This window comes from Neoarthrinium moseri (genome assembly GCF_022829205.1).
Source record: "Neoarthrinium moseri strain CBS 164.80 chromosome Unknown scaffold31_Wmoseri_CBS_16480, whole genome shotgun sequence".
Taxonomy (NCBI): Eukaryota; Fungi; Ascomycota; class Sordariomycetes; order Amphisphaeriales; family Apiosporaceae; genus Neoarthrinium; species Neoarthrinium moseri.
In genome coordinates, this window is record NW_026055145.1 from 145,412 (window position 1) to 163,413 (window position 18,002).

At 55.6% G+C, this 18,002-nt stretch overlaps 6 protein-coding genes across 6 annotated transcripts; 2 read left to right on the plus strand and 4 right to left on the minus strand.

Moving 5' to 3' along the window:
• Positions 1-961: 961 nt before the first annotated feature.
• Positions 962-1,834, plus strand: JN550_007798 (uncharacterized protein; the record flags this gene model as incomplete). Its single annotated transcript, XM_049319688.1, has 4 exons — positions 962-964; positions 1,043-1,061; positions 1,169-1,620; positions 1,691-1,834. The coding sequence occupies 4 exons, from the start codon at positions 962-964 to the stop codon at positions 1,832-1,834; spliced, it is 618 nt and encodes a 205-aa protein (XP_049170154.1).
• A 730-nt stretch (positions 1,835-2,564) lies between these two features.
• On the minus strand, positions 2,565-5,775 carry JN550_007799 (uncharacterized protein; the record flags this gene model as incomplete). Its single annotated transcript, XM_049319689.1, has 4 exons — positions 2,565-2,655; positions 2,720-5,346; positions 5,420-5,577; positions 5,658-5,775. 4 exons carry the CDS (start codon positions 5,773-5,775, stop codon positions 2,565-2,567), a joined length of 2,994 nt encoding a protein of 997 aa, XP_049170155.1.
• A 1,707-nt stretch (positions 5,776-7,482) lies between these two features.
• On the minus strand, positions 7,483-8,624 carry JN550_007800 (uncharacterized protein; the record flags this gene model as incomplete). The annotated part of the gene is made up of 3 exons (XM_049319691.1): positions 7,483-7,803; positions 7,852-8,434; positions 8,524-8,624. The coding sequence occupies 3 exons, from the start codon at positions 8,622-8,624 to the stop codon at positions 7,483-7,485; spliced, it is 1,005 nt and encodes a 334-aa protein (XP_049170156.1).
• A 1,115-nt stretch (positions 8,625-9,739) lies between these two features.
• On the minus strand, positions 9,740-10,718 carry JN550_007801 (uncharacterized protein; the record flags this gene model as incomplete). Its single annotated transcript, XM_049319692.1, has 4 exons — positions 9,740-10,080; positions 10,143-10,296; positions 10,410-10,502; positions 10,650-10,718. 4 exons carry the CDS (start codon positions 10,716-10,718, stop codon positions 9,740-9,742), a joined length of 657 nt encoding a protein of 218 aa, XP_049170157.1.
• A 1,488-nt stretch (positions 10,719-12,206) lies between these two features.
• On the minus strand, positions 12,207-13,083 carry JN550_007802 (uncharacterized protein; the record flags this gene model as incomplete). Its single annotated transcript, XM_049319693.1, has 4 exons — positions 12,207-12,335; positions 12,402-12,733; positions 12,802-12,871; positions 12,931-13,083. The coding sequence occupies 4 exons, from the start codon at positions 13,081-13,083 to the stop codon at positions 12,207-12,209; spliced, it is 684 nt and encodes a 227-aa protein (XP_049170158.1).
• A 1,368-nt stretch (positions 13,084-14,451) lies between these two features.
• On the plus strand, positions 14,452-17,696 carry JN550_007803 (uncharacterized protein; the record flags this gene model as incomplete). Its single annotated transcript, XM_049319694.1, has 8 exons — positions 14,452-15,222; positions 15,281-15,604; positions 15,683-15,883; positions 15,934-16,152; positions 16,203-16,437; positions 16,495-16,541; positions 16,583-16,719; positions 16,868-17,696. The coding sequence occupies 8 exons, from the start codon at positions 14,452-14,454 to the stop codon at positions 17,694-17,696; spliced, it is 2,763 nt and encodes a 920-aa protein (XP_049170159.1).
• Positions 17,697-18,002: the final 306 nt, after the last annotated feature.

The following is an 18,002-nucleotide window of genomic DNA, read 5'->3' on the forward strand; positions in this document are numbered from 1 at the left end:
GCGAAGCTCACGCCAACCAATTGCCTGCTTTGACTCGGGCTCCAACTTGGTCAACTGCCAGGCGTTTGCCCTGAGTGGGCAACAAAAGGTCACATACCAGCGTACGGTTTAGGCTGTTGGGAAGAACCATGGTTCATCATGGGCGATGGATATCAGAGGGCTTCGTTCCTATGATCGATGTGGCCGGCAATACGCGAGGTGCTTAATTACATAAACAGTACCTAGGTAGATGACTTCCAGCCACGGAGCCATTTCCTCACAACCTTGGAAGCTCCGTTTTCGAGTAGCAAGCTACCTACCATTCAAACACCAGAAGCGCCATCTCCTTTTCGTACTGGTCGTGGCCGCGAACGCGCTCGCCTAGGGGTGGATAGCTCATCAATACATGGGAATAGACGCCTGCCAATCACCACGGTTAACGTTGAACGAAACGATTTATCGATGGAAGCCTCCAATGACAGAAGCACTGGGCCTGGCTCGAAAGTGGCATAGCCTGGGTAGGCAGTTACCAAGTACGTAACGAACTTCCAGGTTACCAACTTAGGTGGCTACTCCCCTACTGTGTACAGTGCATATTCTCTGGCCCGAGCGCCCAGGCTGAAGCTGGAAGCTGTGGAGACCCCTGCAAGGCCTCAAGGTCCGCCCGAGGCCACCGGGTCCAGTCCAGTGCCAGCGTCAGCTTTCCAGAGCTGCCGCGCCATAGCGTGTTTGCCTGCAACCCCCCCAGCCCAGCCCAGCCCAGCTCAAGCCAGCACCAGCACCAGCCGGGCCCATCTCAGCCTCGACCTACCAGACAGCAACAGCAACAGCAACGACAGCTTCACAACCCATCACCAACGCCAGCTTCCAACACCTCCGCCATCAACCCCGCGACGACGCCGGGGCCCAGATAAGCCATCCAGAGCTCTTCCGAGAGCTTCACGTCCTCACATCCTAACGTCATCGTCGCTGCACATCCACAATGGTAAGCTAAGACCTACATGCTCCCCGGAGTCCATGTCACCATGGCAGCTTGGCTAACCTGTATACTTTCTCGCTCTAGTCATCTCCCTTCTCGATAAGTTCGTCACCGCCCGCCCCTTCTCCCTCCTCCCGCACCTCCCCGGGGGAACGCCCCCCGATGCCGATGCCGATGCCGATGCCGAAGCTGACCATCCCCCCCTCACAGACGGCGGTGCCGCCGTGGCCATGGTGGGCAAGGACTGCGTCGCCATAGCGTGCGACCTGCGGCTGGGCCTGCAGGCGCTGACCGTGTCCAACAACTTCCCCAAGATCTTCCAGTACGGCGACGTGTTCCTGGGCCTGACGGGGCTGGCCACGGACGTGGCCACCGTCTCGGACCTGTTCCGCTTCAAGGTCAACATGTACCGCCTGCGCGAGGAGCGCAACATCGCCCCGGCCACCTTCGCCAACCTCGTCAGCTCCAGCCTGTACGAGAAGCGCTTCGGCCCCTACTTCGTCAGCCCCGTCGTCGCCGGCCTCGAGCCCAAGACCGGCAAGCCCTTCATCTGCGGCTTCGACAGCATCGGCTGCATCGACTTTGCCAAGGACTTCATCGTCAGCGGCACCGCCTCCGAGCAGCTGTTTGGCATGTGCGAGAGTCTGTGGGAGCCCGACTTGGTATGGCCACCCCGCGCGCCCTTGATCTTTGTCATGATGTCCCAGCTAACCACACACCCCTCCGACACAGGGACCCGAGGACCTCTTCGAGACCATCTCCCAAGCCCTCCTGAACGCCGTCGACAGAGATGCCCTCTCGGGCTGGGGAGCACACGTATACATCATCGAGAAGGACAAGGTCACCAAGAGATTACTGAAGGGCCGACAGGACTAGAGGAGCGTAGCAGAGTGCTGCGAAAGAGCGGGCGGGACTGGCCGGGAGGCGCGTCATAATGAGACTGGCGGGCTGACCCCGGGGGCCTCTGGGGAACCACGTCGAGAGCCGAGAAACCGTTGCATATATGTGTGATAAGAATGCGAAGCGACGTGAGGGGGCGTCTGGGGCTTACTGCAGATGGTTGCTCTTGTGTGCAGAGGCTGTTCGCTAGATGGAAAGGTTCGCTGCCGCGGCCGCTTCGGAAATAGACAGACCCCTCGAGTGGCATCTTTCTGCTGCCATCTTGTACCAATAGAACTGTTTTCACCAATATTATGCTTGCGGTATCACACAGTTGCAATCGCTCCACACTCAAGATTTCGGGGGTTTCAACATCAGGACTCGGTTTCATGGCATTGCTCGAATTACTATGCGACCCGTCATTTCTTGGAGTTGACCATGCCTCTTTCTAATGACTAGGTAGACAACAGAGGTCCCCGTTTCCTCCCGAGACTGGCCAACACAACGGTCGAGAAGTGACGGCAACAAAGACGACTTGGCTTCTTGTTGATGATGAGATTCTTACTTCATTGCTGATCAGCTCTCGCTATATGCTACATGTGTGTGTGCAACGGGGACCATCTCGACAAAACACGATGTGCCGAGATGCGTCCCCTTTTATCTACAGAGTCTAGTCTAATCTGCGCACATTTGAACACCGATGCTTCATGCTCTTCTGATCTCAAGCCTACGTCTCCTTCTTTGCCTTGGTGACGGCGTCCGTCGTCGTCTGGAGGAAGAACTGCCTCTCGATGGCCTTCAGTACTTCGTCGATGAGGCTGGGGTTCGATGTTAGTATAATGCTTGTAAGAATCTTGGGAGGATAACGCTAGGTTGACTTACATGACGGGAGCGCTGATGTACAGCACCGCCTTCCACTCGGTCCAGTTCAGGGGCAGGATGGAGAACAAGGACTGTAGGAAGGGCGTGTAGAGCAGGGCAAAGTGAAGAGCCATGGAGAGGGCGATGGCGTAGACGAGCATCATGTTGTCCCACAGCGGCAGGGTCAGGAGCGACTCGCTGGAGGACAGGGCGTTCATGGCGTTGAACATCTCGATGACGACCAGGATCGAGAGCGAGACGGTCGAGGCCGATTTGGCCATGCTGTCGCCAAACATCTGGCACCCGATCTCGGGGAAGTCGGCCGAGCAGCGGTGGAAGTGGGACAGCTGCCAGAAGCTGATCTGGGGACCCTCGGGGTTATACATGAACCACCAAGCATAGCCTGCCACGGTCGCCAGTCCAACATAGGTACCAATGACGAGGTAGCGGAAGAACAACCAGCCTCCAATGAGCGCCTCATCACGCTTACGAGGGGATCGCTTCATGATGTCATGGTCGGGAGGGTTGAAAGACAAAGCCGTGGCAGGAAGACCGTCAGTGACCAGGTTGACCCAAAGGAGCTGTACAGGAATCAAGGCCTCGGGCATGCCGAGGGCAGCGGTCAAGAAGATCGAGACAACCTCGCCGATGTTGGACGAAATCAGGTAGCGGATGAATTGCTGCGTGTTGTTGTAGATGGATCGACCCTCCTCGATGGCAACCTCGATTGTAGCAAAGTTATCATCGGCCAACACCATGTCGGCGGCCAAACGAGAGACATCGGTACCGGAACCCATGGCAACACCGATGTCAGCCTTCTTGAGAGCCGGGGCATCGTTGACGCCATCGCCAGTCATGGCGACAACCTCACCGAGAGACTGCAGGAGATCAACCAGCTTAGACTTGTGGCTGGGCTCGACACGGGAGAACAGGGATGCCTTCTTGGCGGCCTCGAGCTGCTCGCTGGGGCTGAGGTTGTCAAACTCCCTTCCAGTGAAGCTCTTGCCCTTCAGGTCCTCATACTCGCCAAAGACGCCAATCGAACGGCAGATGCTCTCGGCAGTGTTGCGGTTGTCTCCAGTGATGACGATAACACGGATTCCAGCGTCCTTGCACTTCTTGATGGCACCAGATACCTCAGGACGAGGAGGGTCCAGCATGCCAACGAGACCAAGAAGAGTGAGATTCTGTTCGATCTGAGCATACTGGGCGGTGGACTTGGCGGTGCTGAGAAGAGGGTTGGAGCCGACGTTATCGATGCTTGCGAGAGCAATGACACGGAGACCGCGGTTACCGTACTCCACAACCTCCTTCATCAGAAGATCGTACAGGTTGCTGTTCATAGGGACGCGCTTTCCAGAGGTGCCAACAAGAGTGTGGGTGCAGCGCTCGATGATAGATTCAGGGGCACCCTTGACCAGAAGCTTCTTCTCGTTGCCATTCTGAACAAGCACAGACATGCTTTTGCGGTCGCGAGAGAACTCGAAAGTGGCCAGGCGGGGGTATCGTTGCTCGTACAAGGCACTTGCGTAGTGGACACAGTCTTCGGGGTTGGTGCTGCCGGGAGCGCAGGGCCCAATCTTCTCGGCCAGGACACGAAGGGCACCCTCTGTGGGCTCGCCGACATTGGAGAAGTTTCCGCTGCGGGCATCGTAAGCCAGACGGGCATCGTTACAGAGCGCGGCAACCTCGTTGATCTGGCGGATAGTGCTGGAGCTCTCGTTGAGGTTGGTAACAACCTTGCCGCCGCGCTTCAGGTCACCCTTAGGGGCGAAGGTAGTACCCTCGACATCCAATTCCTCCAGGTCCGAGCCATTCTCGTTGATGTACACAAGCTTGCTCACACTCATCTGGTTGGTGGTGAGGGTACCGGTCTTGTCGGAGCAGATGACGCTGCAGCTTCCCAAAGTCTCGACGGATGGAAGACTTCGGACAACAGCGTTCTTTGCGGCCATCTTTCGTGTGCCAAGTGCCAGGCAGGTAGTAATGACGACGGCTAGACCCTCGGGAATAGCAGCGACACCAAGAGAGACGGCAATCTTGAGGTAGTAGATGGCGCCCTTGGTCCAGTTTCCGTGGCTGGGATCCGCAAAGTGAGGGATGTTGATCAGCCATACCAGTACACAAATAACGGTGATGACCTTGGCCAGGGAGTCGCCAAAGTCGTTCAACTTCTGTTTCAGGGGAGTCGGCTCGGAGATCTGAGCAGTGATGCTCTCGTGGATATCACCAATGGCAGTGTTCGATCCAGTCAGAACAACAACAGCCTTTGCGCGACCAGTGACGACCGTAGTACCCGAGAAGAGAATGTTGACCTGGTCCTGGAGCACAGCCTTCTCATCGTTGACAACAGCGTTGTGGTCCTTGCTGATACTCTCGCTCTCGCCGGTCAGAATAGCCTGGTCCACGGAGAAGCTGTTGCTCTCGATCGAGATGAGTCGGCAGTCGGCAGGGATTCTGTCGCCGACAGAGACCGAGATGATGTCGCCGGGGACCAGCTCCTCTGCCTTGACCCTCGAGATATGACCGCTGTTCCGGATGACGTTGGCCTCGTTGGCCGAGTACTCTTGTAGGGCGGCGATGGCCTTCTCGGCGCTGCTCTCTTGGGAAACACCGACGACGGCATTGAGGATAAGGATAGTCAGGATCTGTTGCCGGGAAGAGTCAGCCATGCCGTCGTAAAGGCAATCGCGGTTGTCAGGGGAGGCGAGGCAAACTTACAACGGCGGGATCAACGAATGCGCTCCAACCGCCCTCCTCCTCGAAGAAAGCCAAGACGAACGAGACGGCGGCAGAGCCGAGGAGAATGAGGACCAGCTGGTCTTTGAACTGCTCGAGGATGAGCTCCCACAGGGGCGTCGGGGGCTCTTCTGGAATAGCTAGAGGAGAAACGGGTTTGTCAGCAATCGGGCCAGCCTCAGGACTCGGGACGACGGCGAGGGTGGCCGATGTCGCATACCATTCTTGCCGTGCTTGGTGCGCAGATCAAGCACCTGGTCGTCGGTGAGACCGGATTTTGTGTCGACGCCGAAATTGGCCAGGACGTCCTGTATAGGACGCGCGTAGGAGTCGTCCATGGCTACAGGGTGGTGGCGGGGTTGAGGTGCTGTCTTGTCTTATCTAATAGAGAGAGAAGCAGAGCGGCGCCAGTTGATTAGATGTACCCAGGTAAGAGCCGGGGGCTGGAGTGGGAGAGAGGAAGAAGAAGAAAATGGACGGGGGCCTATAGTATGAATGCGGCTACTTTATTGAGGCCACATGTCGGATCCGCGAGACGTCTTTTTTTTTGTCCCTTTCGCATACACACACTTGCCACTGGAGAGAAGAGGTCGGATAGTCCGTGGGCCTGTGAGGTTGAATAATAGGCAGGCGGGCGGGCGGTGGAGCAGTTGATTCATGGGACCTGGCAAAGGCACAACGTGTCTTTAGCTACTGCTGGGTTGAGGCTAGGCCCAAAGGCCGACCTCGAGCTGGTCGCCCATATTTTTTTCTGGTGCAGCCCGCCGCCGCCTTGCCGTTTTCCGCCAGTCCCCAGGGCCCGGCCAGGCAAGATCCTGGCGCTGAGGGGCGCACCCGGTCGTGCTGATTGGGCCCATATGTCATGGCCCTGCGTCAGCGTCGCGAGGCTGCCGAAGCTTATCTGCTCCCAGGCCAGTCCCAAGGTCCCAGTGTCGTCCCTGTTCCCAGGGCATTCCGGGTCGGGCGACTGAGGGTCCCAAGGTTCAAACCAAACCGAGCACCGGGGCCGTCGACCACTCACAATCCGAGACCGACAGCCGCTCCAGCAGCAATGGATCGCATCGAAACTGCTGTCTGCGGCAGGCTGTCTGTAACATGCACTGACGTCCCCGTCCGTCCGTCCCTCACACGGCCGTCGAATCCGCCATTTTTTCTGTAGTGTCGTCACTGGCAACCATGCATGGCCATGCCGACCTCGACCGCCAAAATATGTCTCACACGCCTTAGCAACAAGCCACCTCCACAGCACACTAGCTCTAGGTTGCTAGGTACATAAAGGCAGGCAGGGGACTGACTTAGAAGTTAGCATATTCGTACTAGCTGGAGCCCACCCACCTTGAGGTCGGCCCAGCACTCGGTGCCAATGGGTGGTCCTCGCTGCTGCCGAGATACCGACATACTGTGTACACTCTGGCTCCACGGCGCGGAAGTCGCTTGTGCAGTGTAAATGACGCCTATACTAAGATTGTACCCTGGCGGTTTTCTACACTTGCCGGTTGATGCGGCTCACAAGGGTGGGACAGCGCAGGCCGTCCTAACCGGTCAGGCTGACCTCGATGGGCTCGGAGAACATGACGCACCAAGTCAAAATAACGCATCCAATTCAACTTCGGATACTGTAACGGGATATGACTTGCTGCTGAGGACTGCCGGCGCGCTCTGACTTCTTAGGAGCAGTGGTATGGAGTAGCCCAAAGGTACCTATCCTATAGTCTTGGACTAGTTGGTTTTCCACCGAACATTGCATGCACTTATAAACGGGATCCTATAGACCCAAACTATGCACCTATCATTGGCCAGCACAGCCCAGCTCCATCCTGGGTTCTCATGCATTAACAGTCCAAGTCATTCACTAATCAACAATGTCTCAATGAGCAGTCCACCCAAAGCGGTCTCTTCTTGTGCAGTGCCCCATCAGTACATACTCGAACTGCGATAAGGACGCCCAAATTTTCTATGCTAGACTTGCGGGCCCAACGCTTCAGGCTGAATTCTCTTTAGCATTATCCTCGACAAAAACTATGGTCTTTTTTATTTCTATTTTTTTATAACGTCTTAGACCCCGGCTCTAAAGCTGCATACGAGGCTCCGAAAACCCCTTCGCCATGATCAGGAATACCACCCTCCGCTTGTGTGTTCCAAGCTTCTGCACCCCAGCGCCAACGTCGCCGGCGTCTCGAGAAAATTGGACAGGCCAAGTACGTGTGTAGTTGTTCCTCTCCCCGAAGCCCCTGGAGCTGGCCTCGGGGGTTGAGCAGCACACGGGTCCGGAAATGCACGCAGTCGAACGTGTAGTAGTTGACAAAGCCACCACGGTCGTGCTCGTCTTCAGCGAGCATGGCCTTGGAAATGAGTCGCCAGGCTGGCTGTATGGATCGGCGTTTGTCGTTTCGAATCGGAGGCTATTTACCCACCCACCGCAGGCGATGGTATCGAGAGTCGACCAAGAACAAGCTCTTGAACATGGACCGCGGTGCCCTGCCGAATGTGTAGGCACCCTCCATGACTGAGTGCGTCATTAGAGCTGGGCAGTCTAGTGTCCGCAAGTGGGAAAGGCATTGCACCTGCCGCCATTTCATGCCGAGTTGAGTCATGATGGCGTCCTCAGTGCCAGGAATCAATCCGATCGATGGTCCGCAGCCACCGAATTTCTCGGGCAGATGCGCCTCCCACTCGACCTGAGGGCGCCTGGTGCGGTGTCTCCGGACGGACAAGGTTTTGTCGACTATGGAGACTTGGTAGACTGCGTCCTGAAGCTCGCCAGGGAGATCAAGGAAGCACAATAGCTGCGAATCTCCAGGCTTCGCCGCCGAGGAGCGGTTGTGGCGCTTATACTTCGTCCAGGCGGAATTGTTCAGTAGCGGATCCAGATCGAGTAGGGTCGATAACGTCCTGGTGTGCAGGAGAACAGGTGTGGTAAGGTGATTACGCAAATGGCGTATGTCGTTGCCATGAACGAGATACCGAGAAGCCTCGGGATCGACGAACTCGAACGCCCTTGCGTACGAGGATACTTCGGCTCACCCATTCCCCCCTTTTTGGAGGGGGTCGAGCTTGAAGAGCAGTATAGTGGACTTGGTTCTCACCGGAAACCTCCCAGTTGATTTGGCCGAACTTCCTTGAAACAGATCTTCAGGATGATCCAGTCTACAAAGCTCACCCTTCGAATGCAACCCTCTTGGAACATTAAAATGTATAGATGCCTTGATCCAGTTCGTGTTGCTGGCAAACACGCAACAGAGCAGCATTACCCTACAACGAATGGTCAACTTACATATTGACCCTCAAAAGCAGTCATCCTTCCTAGCCGACCAGCCTTCGTCATATGCATGGGAGTGTAGTAGTGTACTTCATGGGTTCATGTGAATCAGGCGGCTCCGGTACTATATACAGCAGCTTTCCATAACCAGCATGGAAATAACAACACCTATGAGTCGATGAACAACCTCCACTGTCGATTGAAGACCCAGCTGCAGTCTCCCTCCCCGCCAGGAACGACTAGAGAGCAACACATTCGCCCTGGCACCATGAAAGCTGACTAAAGACATGGCCTCGCATGAAGTGTCTCTCGCCGCGCGGCTTCAAGGGGACCTCTTCCTCGGAAATTGAGTCACAGATCTTGACTTTATTTTCGTTACGGAATATGTACATTTCTGCCAGTGATAGTTCAAAGCAAACCGCTGCAGTTGTCAGATAAGAAGAGTGACTTGTCTTAGAGCCGAGAAATTGCAATCTCATCAGTAACCAGTGAATTGAGAGATGTGACGTGATCAATGTTTTTAGCGTTGAATATACCTTTGAACCACTCGTCGCGTGCAGGCAGAAGATGTTTGGCTGGAAGTTCAAAGACAAGGACAAGTTTGAAGCAACCCCGGGCGTGTATTAATTAGGAGCAGGGATTATGCACTTGGAGTCTAGGAAGTAAGTAAAAATATATCAGAACTGATAAGAGTATCATCACACGCGATGACCAAACAGTGGAACGGTCATTCAGATCAGTATCATTGATCTCTTCTCGTCATGTCTACGGATGGTGCTATCTAGAAGCTGCAAGGGCAGCGATCGTCAAAAGATGCCTCCAGAGAGGTAACCGATTCCCCCAAAAAGAAGAGCATTGCGCACCGTCTACGCTGCCCCGTTGATTATCCTTGCCGTCGAATAAGCACCTGGCCCCACGAAGAATTCACGCGCGTGAAAAGGGCCACTGCTGTAGGGATGGTGATGCGCCATTTTGTCGTGGGCTCCTGGGACGCTAGAGCGCCCACGTGACCCGTATTCTCGTTCAAAGTCGTAAAGGTCTGTTTACAAGTCGTCATCCTCCTCCTCACCGGGCAGGGGCATGTTGGCGGCGGCCTTCATCTCCTCCTCGTACGTCTTGAGGAGCTCAGTGTCGACCTGGGCGGTGGGAGGGGCGAGGGCGGGAGCAGCGACGAATTCCAGCTGGGCGTTGCCAGCCAACTTGCGGGCGAGCCAGAGGAAGGGCTTCTCGAAGTTGTAGTTGGACTTGGCCGAGATATCGTAGTACTGCAGGTTCTTCTTGCGGTGGAAGGTGATGGTCTTGGCCTTGACCTTGCGCTCCTTCACATCGACCTTGTTACCGCAGAGAACAATGGGGATGTTCTCGCAAACACGGACGAGGTCACCTGGGAAACAGGGTTAGCTTGGAGAGCCAGCGGACAGGAGAGAGAGGCATGTGGGTACTCACGGTGCCAGTTGGGGACGTTCTTGTAGGTGATACGGGAAGTGACGTCGAACATGATGATACCGCACTGGCCGTTGATGTAGTAACCGTCACGGAGACCACCGAACTTCTCCTGGCCGGCGGTGTCCCAGACATCGAAGGTGATCTGGCCGACGTTCTATCGCGAGGGAGTCCAAGTCAGTCAAATGCGCACATATCACTCACTCGCTCGCTCGATCACGGGGGAGCGAGCGAGGGAGGGAGGGAGGAGAGGGGTCGGGTTCGACTTACGGTGGAGAAGCCAAGAGGGTGCACCTCGACACCGAGGGTGGCCATGTACTTCTTCTCGAACTCACCAGTCAAGTGGCGCTTGACGAAGGTGGTCTGCAGGCGTCAGTCAGCATGTGTGGTGTTTTTGGCGGCGTGGTGGGCAGGGCGAGGGGCCATCGCGATGGCGGGCGAAACCCAAACGGCGGATGAGGGCCAGGCCTTTAACTTGGCGCAGTTGGATGTGTGATGGATGCTGCTTACCTTTCCAGTACCGCCATCACCGACAAGGACCAGCTTGAAGGTCGCGACAGAGTCTTGAGGAGCAGCCATGGTGTGTGATGTGTGGCTTCGAGTCGGTCGTTGGGTGATGTAAACAAGACGAAGAGGGCTGGGCGCAAGTGTCAGTGGGGTTTTGTCTTCCAAGGGCGGCGCTCAGCGAAGAGGAGCCAAGTGGGATGAATGGATGGAGGGATTGCAGATTTGCAGGGGCCGTGAGTCTCAGCACCGGACAGCTCTCCTTTGTCGGGGCCTGGATCCAGGACGTCTTGGGCCGCCGGCGGGGGGGAAACGCACCTTTGACCAGATATGCGAGTCTGGAAAAAAAATTTGGGAGTGAGGGAGATGGGAGAGTGTGACCTAAAGTCGACGTCGTTGGTTCTGGCGGTGGTCTTGATCTTTGACCGACGGATCGCTTCAAAGGTGGGTTGTGTTTTTGTACCAAGCAGGGAAGCCCGGGGGGCCGCACGGGCGCTCAGTGGTCGCCTCAGCACCACAGTAACAGCGATTGCGACTTGATTGGGGGGGGGGAGGGGGGCCCTAGTCGGTGGCAGCGGTGGCAGCGGGCAGTGGGCGGCAGGGCGGCGGGCGGCGGCCTGAGGGAAAAATTCACTGACGAAATTTTTTTCCTCTCTCTTCCTTCCTTTCAGTGCCCGCCACGTGACTTTGGCGGGGTATCAATTCGATAGAGCTTTTCTGTCCTGTCCCGTCCCTGCGCCGGATCAGGCAAAGGCCAGGAAAACGAGGGGCAAATTGCTTGCTCGGCTTTGATTGGCACTTTGGTCTAAGTTGCTAGCAGTCCTGCAGCACCCCGGCCCACGCCGCTCTGAGTATGGCTGGATCAGGTAAACCCGTAGACGTAGATTCTCGGATTGCAGCCCCAGGCTTATTCTTTGTCGTGATGACGATCACGGCCAAGTCAAACCGCTTTGGTACAGTCTACAACTACACTAGATGGGAACTGTGTGTCTTGCAATTCAGGCGAGGAAGAATTTGTTCTTGAAACTACGTCTGCGCGGTACCAGCTTTTATTTGTTCGGTATATGTATTGGGCTTACAGGCTCCTACCGCGCAGTCACAATCGGGCATGCATCCGACCGGCTTGCTTAATAATCTATAAGCTCTACCTGTCAGCTTGTAGGCAACATTAGGCAGAGTCCCTTTGGGCCCCTCTTGTCCGTAGCCTAGTTGGAGGCTCGATCTGTAGCCTAAGGATTTGCCCAAGCCCGCTGAGCCTCCTACGTTGGGTGCCAACAAAGGCAGAGGAGCCGTTTATGGTCGACCTTATCGGAGAGGACCAGGAACGATGACTAATACGTCCCTGATGCAGGTATGATGCACAACTCAAAGTAGCCCTGGCCCTACAAGTTCCCGTGCTGTCTCTCCCTTCTCGCCGCTCATGCAGTCACTACCGGACCACTGCCCAACTACGTTGCCTCCTAGGCTTGGTACGGCATCAGATTGGGTATACTATCTGCTTAGTTGTCCACGTCTGCGCGAGCAGTGCGTCGAGCAGCCACGCATCGATTGTAGTTGCTGTTCTTAGATGGGTAGGATGTGGCAGCCCAACATGCCTCTTCCTCCCCAATTCTGCCGCGGCGTGAGCATCAGGTGCAGCTCCTGTCTTCTGGTGGCTTCTGCAGGACGTGAGATCTTGACAAGAATGTTTTGCTGGGGCACCGTTAGTCCTCGGAGCCGTAATTGTATTGCCCAGCCCCTATTACAATAGCAACTTACATTCTCGTTTCCTTGCACGCACTCTGCCACCTTCTTGAGGCCATCGTGGTTGGCCTTGTTGACGTAGCCAAAGTTGCGGATCTCATCACCAGCCTTCAGCCCTGCGGTGTATGCCGGGCTGCCGGGCACAACGCTGTTGACCTTTGCAAACGGCTCGTCGAGCGTCTGCTGGATCGAGTCGCCCATCATACCCGCGCCCGTGCGGGCCGCGGCAGGCTGGTCGTCCGCGTCTTGAAGGCTGGCGAAGTGCTCATGCAGGTGCTTCTCAATAGCGTTCATCAGGTCCTTGTAGTCGTTCCGGAGGTGAATGATCTTGGCGCGAGTCGTTCGGACTGTTCCGCGCAATGGGGTTAGCATTCGCTTCTTCGTAAAGTTGGCCAACACCAGGACGTCCTCATACTTTGCGCTACGTCGATATCGGCTCGGGGGAAACCATCTCGCGTCAGAGGCGTGTCCATATTCACTCCATGCTGTGCCATAGATCAGTCCTGCCGTCGCCGGATGGCCCAAACCGCTTCGAGTGCCTTACAGAGTCCAGTACGCCGCCGAGGGCCTTCAGCTCGGCTTCCAGGTTTCCCTTCTTCTGCGATAGCTCGGCGAATGAGAGGTGCTTCGCGTTGCCGTTCGTGATCGGGCGCGAGGAGGGCCCCGAGGGGACGGTGGGTGCGTGGATGTTGTCCATTCTTAACGGCAAGCCCATTATCGAGAGGCGGGATCTGTCAAGTCATGGTAGCCCACTCGGACGTGCAGAGTTGGCTGTGTGTTCGATGCTCGCTCGAGCTCGCAGACCCCAGTGCTGTTTGTCGCATGGGCCGTTGGCGGGAGCGTCAGTGTCAGCTCAGCCCCTCCAGCCAGCAATCAGTACGCGTGGTTCCGGGCGCTGGCCGGTGGCGTGTGGTGGAGGGGCAGATGGGGCAGCTTGCCGCCAGTCAACCAGTCTCGGCCCAGGGCAGTCTTGCCAGTGGTGCGGGAAGCGTTACCTACTGTCGGACTCCGCACCTAAAGTAGCTCCTCCCCAGCAACCCAGCACCCAGCTGCTCCCCTGAAGGCCCCAGATGTCGTCCACTGGCAGCAGACCCCGGGGATCCAGTCAGCCCAGTCGAGGTCCCCTAACAGCATCGGACACCCCTGGAGCTGTGGCAGCTCATCACCGGCTCTAGCCATTTTGAGCCCAGTATAAGCCAAGACTTTCAACCTTAAAGGCATATCTCCTGATGGCTTTCACCTAATCTTCATCAGAGTTCACTGTCACTTCATCTCAAAAGAGAAAGATGCATTGTCTTCGTGAGACACAAGTCGTCAGCCTCCGGCCACGCCGTCCCAAATCCCCTCTTTCAGCTTGCTCATCACAAGTTCCCCCCCTCTGGCCCCCCGCTGGCGGTTGACGCGTGCACACGACGTCCATGAGCTCACTAGCTGGGCAAGGCTGGGGGAGTGGTCTAATTACACTGTTGACACTGTGATCTTCATGACTTATTTCGTCTGCGGAATGCCCATTCGCTCCCACGCAACACGGTGAGCCGAGAATGACGCAGCTCGTCTCGCCGTGTCACCATGGACACCGTGGGTGAGTCTTGTGTGTGTGACGACGGGCCCTTTGTAAACAAGCACACCCCATGCAGCCAGGGAACTGAACAGCCGTCTCTCGGCGTCGAGACGAAAACCGCCTGCAGCTGAACTGCTGCAAGAGCATATCTATCGCCTATCTCTCATGCTCTTGCTTCGGCCGAAATAGTCTATCTACACACGCCTTCCCCGTCCAAGGCCGAACTCTAGCTGCCCTGTTGCTGTTTCCATGTTATCATGTTGCAGGCCGTCGGGTTGCAAATGCGTGGCAGTCAAGGGCACACCTGTTGGACCACCGCTGACTTTAGTTCCTCGCCCTCTGCATCGTTCCCTTGACCGTTTTCCCCATCATGTTTTGAATCCGGGTCCTTGGTGGTTGCTTTTTTGTTGTCTTGGAACTTATTGAGGTCTTGGAAGCAATTCTTGCATCTCTTCACTGATTTTTTGGGTCCTTCTTTTCTCCCTCCTGAGAGCTCCTCTGGTCATGGCTCTGGTCATGAACAATGAGTCTCCTCGGCCATGTTCTCAGACCGATTCGGTAGATATTCGCAGCGGCAGGACCTCGTGGGCAGCCCGGCTCCATCCACCACCTCCCGCCTTGAGATCCGGCCGCACCGACCCCGACCTGGCGTTTTATGGCGTCGACCTGACCTCGTTCGATGGTGTGCAAACGTGGAAGGACTTGGACAAGTTCGCCGAGCTGGGGTTGACGTTGGATGCTGAAGAAGAAGACGAGTATCCAGTCCGCGTAGTCGACTTTCCGCGGTTCTCCCTCGAAAAATCCGGTCTCAGTCCTGTCGAGGAAGTCCCGAGAGTTGTGAAGCCCTTCCACAAATGGATGAAGACGCTCCAGCGGCGGGCCCAACACCGCTCGAAGACTCAGGCCAGCACAGAGAGCGAGGAGCCCTTCCCCGAGTTTCTGGACGACGACATGTCCTACAGTGGCCACAGGAAATCGTCCTCTGAATCATCATTCGGATACGTGACTGGGGTCAAGAGCGCCAGTGTCAGCATGGCCGGGAGTGTCATGACGCGCTCGAGACGGGATACAGCACGATCTTCACACTATGCCAGGACGGATCGCAGTAGCAGGGCTTCCATGTCGGCTGAGAGACGCTCCGAGGATAGTGTCCGCCTGGAGCGCATAGTGACCGATCCTGCTGTCACCGAGCGCCTGCTCCAGCGCCGACGTATACTTGAAGAGTTGATCAGCACCGAGGAGAGCTATATTGGTGACATCAAGTTTCTAATGAACGTATGTCTCATCCCGCCATGTTTGCCATGAGTACTAGCGTTTTCTGACGCTCGACTAGGTTTATGTTACAATACTTGCTTCTCTTCCTACGCAACATCCAGGTCTGCGTTCTTCCATCAATCGGAATTTGACAGATATCGTCGAGTTGCATGAAGAGATTCTCGGCGACCTTCACCGAACAGTCCCAAACTCCGAGTATACCCAAATAGAACAGCTACCCACCACGCCGCGGCCAGCCTCGAAACCCTCTCACCACCAGAGATGGCGCAGTCTTGATTCTGTACCGGAGGATAAAGGAGGAATTTCTTGGTTACAAAATGTCCCTGGCATGACAGCAGAGCCGGATGTCGCTGCTGATGTAGCGAGAGTATTTCGCGAACGGGTGAGTCCTTGCAAGATCGGGCTTCCCACACTAGATCTAAAGCACTGGAGTAGAGTTGTTGGACTGACAGCAACTCAGATGCATCGGTTCTTTGTCTATGAAGAGTATGGTGCCAAATACGAGATGATGATCAGAGATGTTGCATCTGCTCACAGAACCATGCCTCAGTGGGAAACGTATCAGAAGGGTCTGGAGGCTCTGGCAGCATCTCTCGGCGCCGTCAATCGTCATTCCGACCGCTCGAGAAAATCACTTACCATTGGTGATCTCTTGGTAAAGGTAAGTTGAGGGATATCCGTCCCACGTAAATCGGTGCTGACGTGAACCAGCCAATCCAACGAATCTGCAAGTACCCGTTACTTTTTGCCGAACTACTCAAGTATACACCTGTATATGATTGCCCCAACGCTCATGCCGAGATTGAAGAGGTCCTGGTTCGCCTTCGTGAAGCTACGTCTGAAATCAACAGAGCCACGGATGACCCTTCTGTGAAGGTAACTATGGAAAAGACCTGGCTTTTACAGGATCGTCTTGTGTTTCCCAATCAGGTAAGATCCCACTCTTCTGTTGGGTTCGATCATTGCTGATGAGGCTGTAGTCTTTTGACGCGGCTCTGAAGACAACGGTACGATCCCTAGGACAGATTCAGCTATGCGGTGCACTCCACGTTTGCTGGCAGACCAGAGACGGCGCGGACGGGCAGTATATGATTTGTCTGCTGTACAAAGAATATCTGTGCCTCGCTACTGCCTCCAAAGTCGACCAAATCTACACTGTCCAAGCCTGTATTGGCTTGAATACCATCAAAATCGAAGAAGCTGACAATGGGCGAGGTAAGGACTTTGTCGTGTGCCTACAGTCGCACAAGCATGATTACTCAACGTTGTCAGGACTACAATGCCACACGGCACCCTTCTCTTGGAAAATCATATTCGAAGTAGACCATCAACTTTATGAGATTGTCATGACAGCATGTAGCCCGAAGGAGGAGGCAGAGTGGCGATCTCGTCTCGCGGACTCGATCCCGAACGAAGCACAGGACCGAACGGAGCCACTACTGTGCAGCTCGCTTTCATTGAAAATCAAAAGCCTCGGGACTGTCTTTGGAAAACCGGGTAAGTTCTGAGTGTCACTGGAAAGAGATCATCGCTAACATAGTCCTACAGGGACTGTCGCCCGCCGCCTCTCAATTCACCGAGCGACCACTGTTGGTCCCAAGTCCCCGTTGTGTCAGATTATTCTGAAGAATACGACCACGATTAGGGACTCGGGCGGCGCGGGCTCCGAGTCTCCAATCAATCGTTCACAGTCGCTCTTGACCACAACCGCAAGAATCCCGGTCCTGGCACCGTCCCGGAGCGAGCGAGCGAGGATTGAGGCGCTGCTGACCGACGTTTGGAGCCGCAAGGTGTTGCCGTTCCCCGGTATAACAACTCGGGCACGGAGTGAACATCTCGTCCGCACCTCAGCTTCGACGATGATGCGGAAATTAAGCGTGGCGAGCATCACGAACTCCTTTTCCAAGAGGTCCACAAGTTCTGCCAGCTTGAACACCGTCAAAGCCAGCGACGAAGAGCCAGCTCATGGTGACAACTTTGCCGATCCGCTTGTCGCGCTCAACTGTGACTTCTCGTCCTCTGCTCTGAATATCGATCAGGCGCTAGACGACATTCAACGGCTCCCTGTAATACGGGATGAGATCGAACGGGCCAGCACTTGTAGTCGAAGCATGCGCTCAACGGATGGGGGCACCTTGTCCGGGACCGTGAGGAAGCTTGATATATCCAAACTGGATCCGGACGCGGCCGAAGGCCCGTGCCTGGTGGATGACACGGTCTTTGGAGGGCCGATTTTGCGGGCATCCTCAGCGAACAGTACGCCTCCGCCCAGAGCCGCTTCTCCTTCACTCAAGCCAACATGCTCGGCGTCGTCGTCGTCCTCGGCAGAGAAGGAGAACAACTCGCAGTCAAAATCGGCTAAACGGCCGGTCCAGGAGACAGCCGGCCATGCGAAATCTGCGAATAAGCGATCCAAAGTCGGTGCCATCAACCGCGGTCTGGTGGCCGGAGCCATTCGCAGTTTCTTCCGCTGAAGAAAACGTTCAGGGTCCGTCTGAGCAGCCCGAAACGACGAGCGGGCGGCTCGACTTGATAGACGAAGATTTGTTTTGTGTCGTGTTACATATCCCGTGGTTTTCTTATAGACTACTACTGTATTGCCCCAAAGGGAGGGCCGGGGTTTATTTCGGGCAACGACTATCATTAAGCGGCTTCTGATACCTATTGGATTGGACGGATAGATCCCAACGACTTGGACAACACCCACGTTCATACACAACTCCTTTCTCGTACATAGATTAAAAGTTGGAGTCTCTAATGTGCAATGAAGACGGCATGAT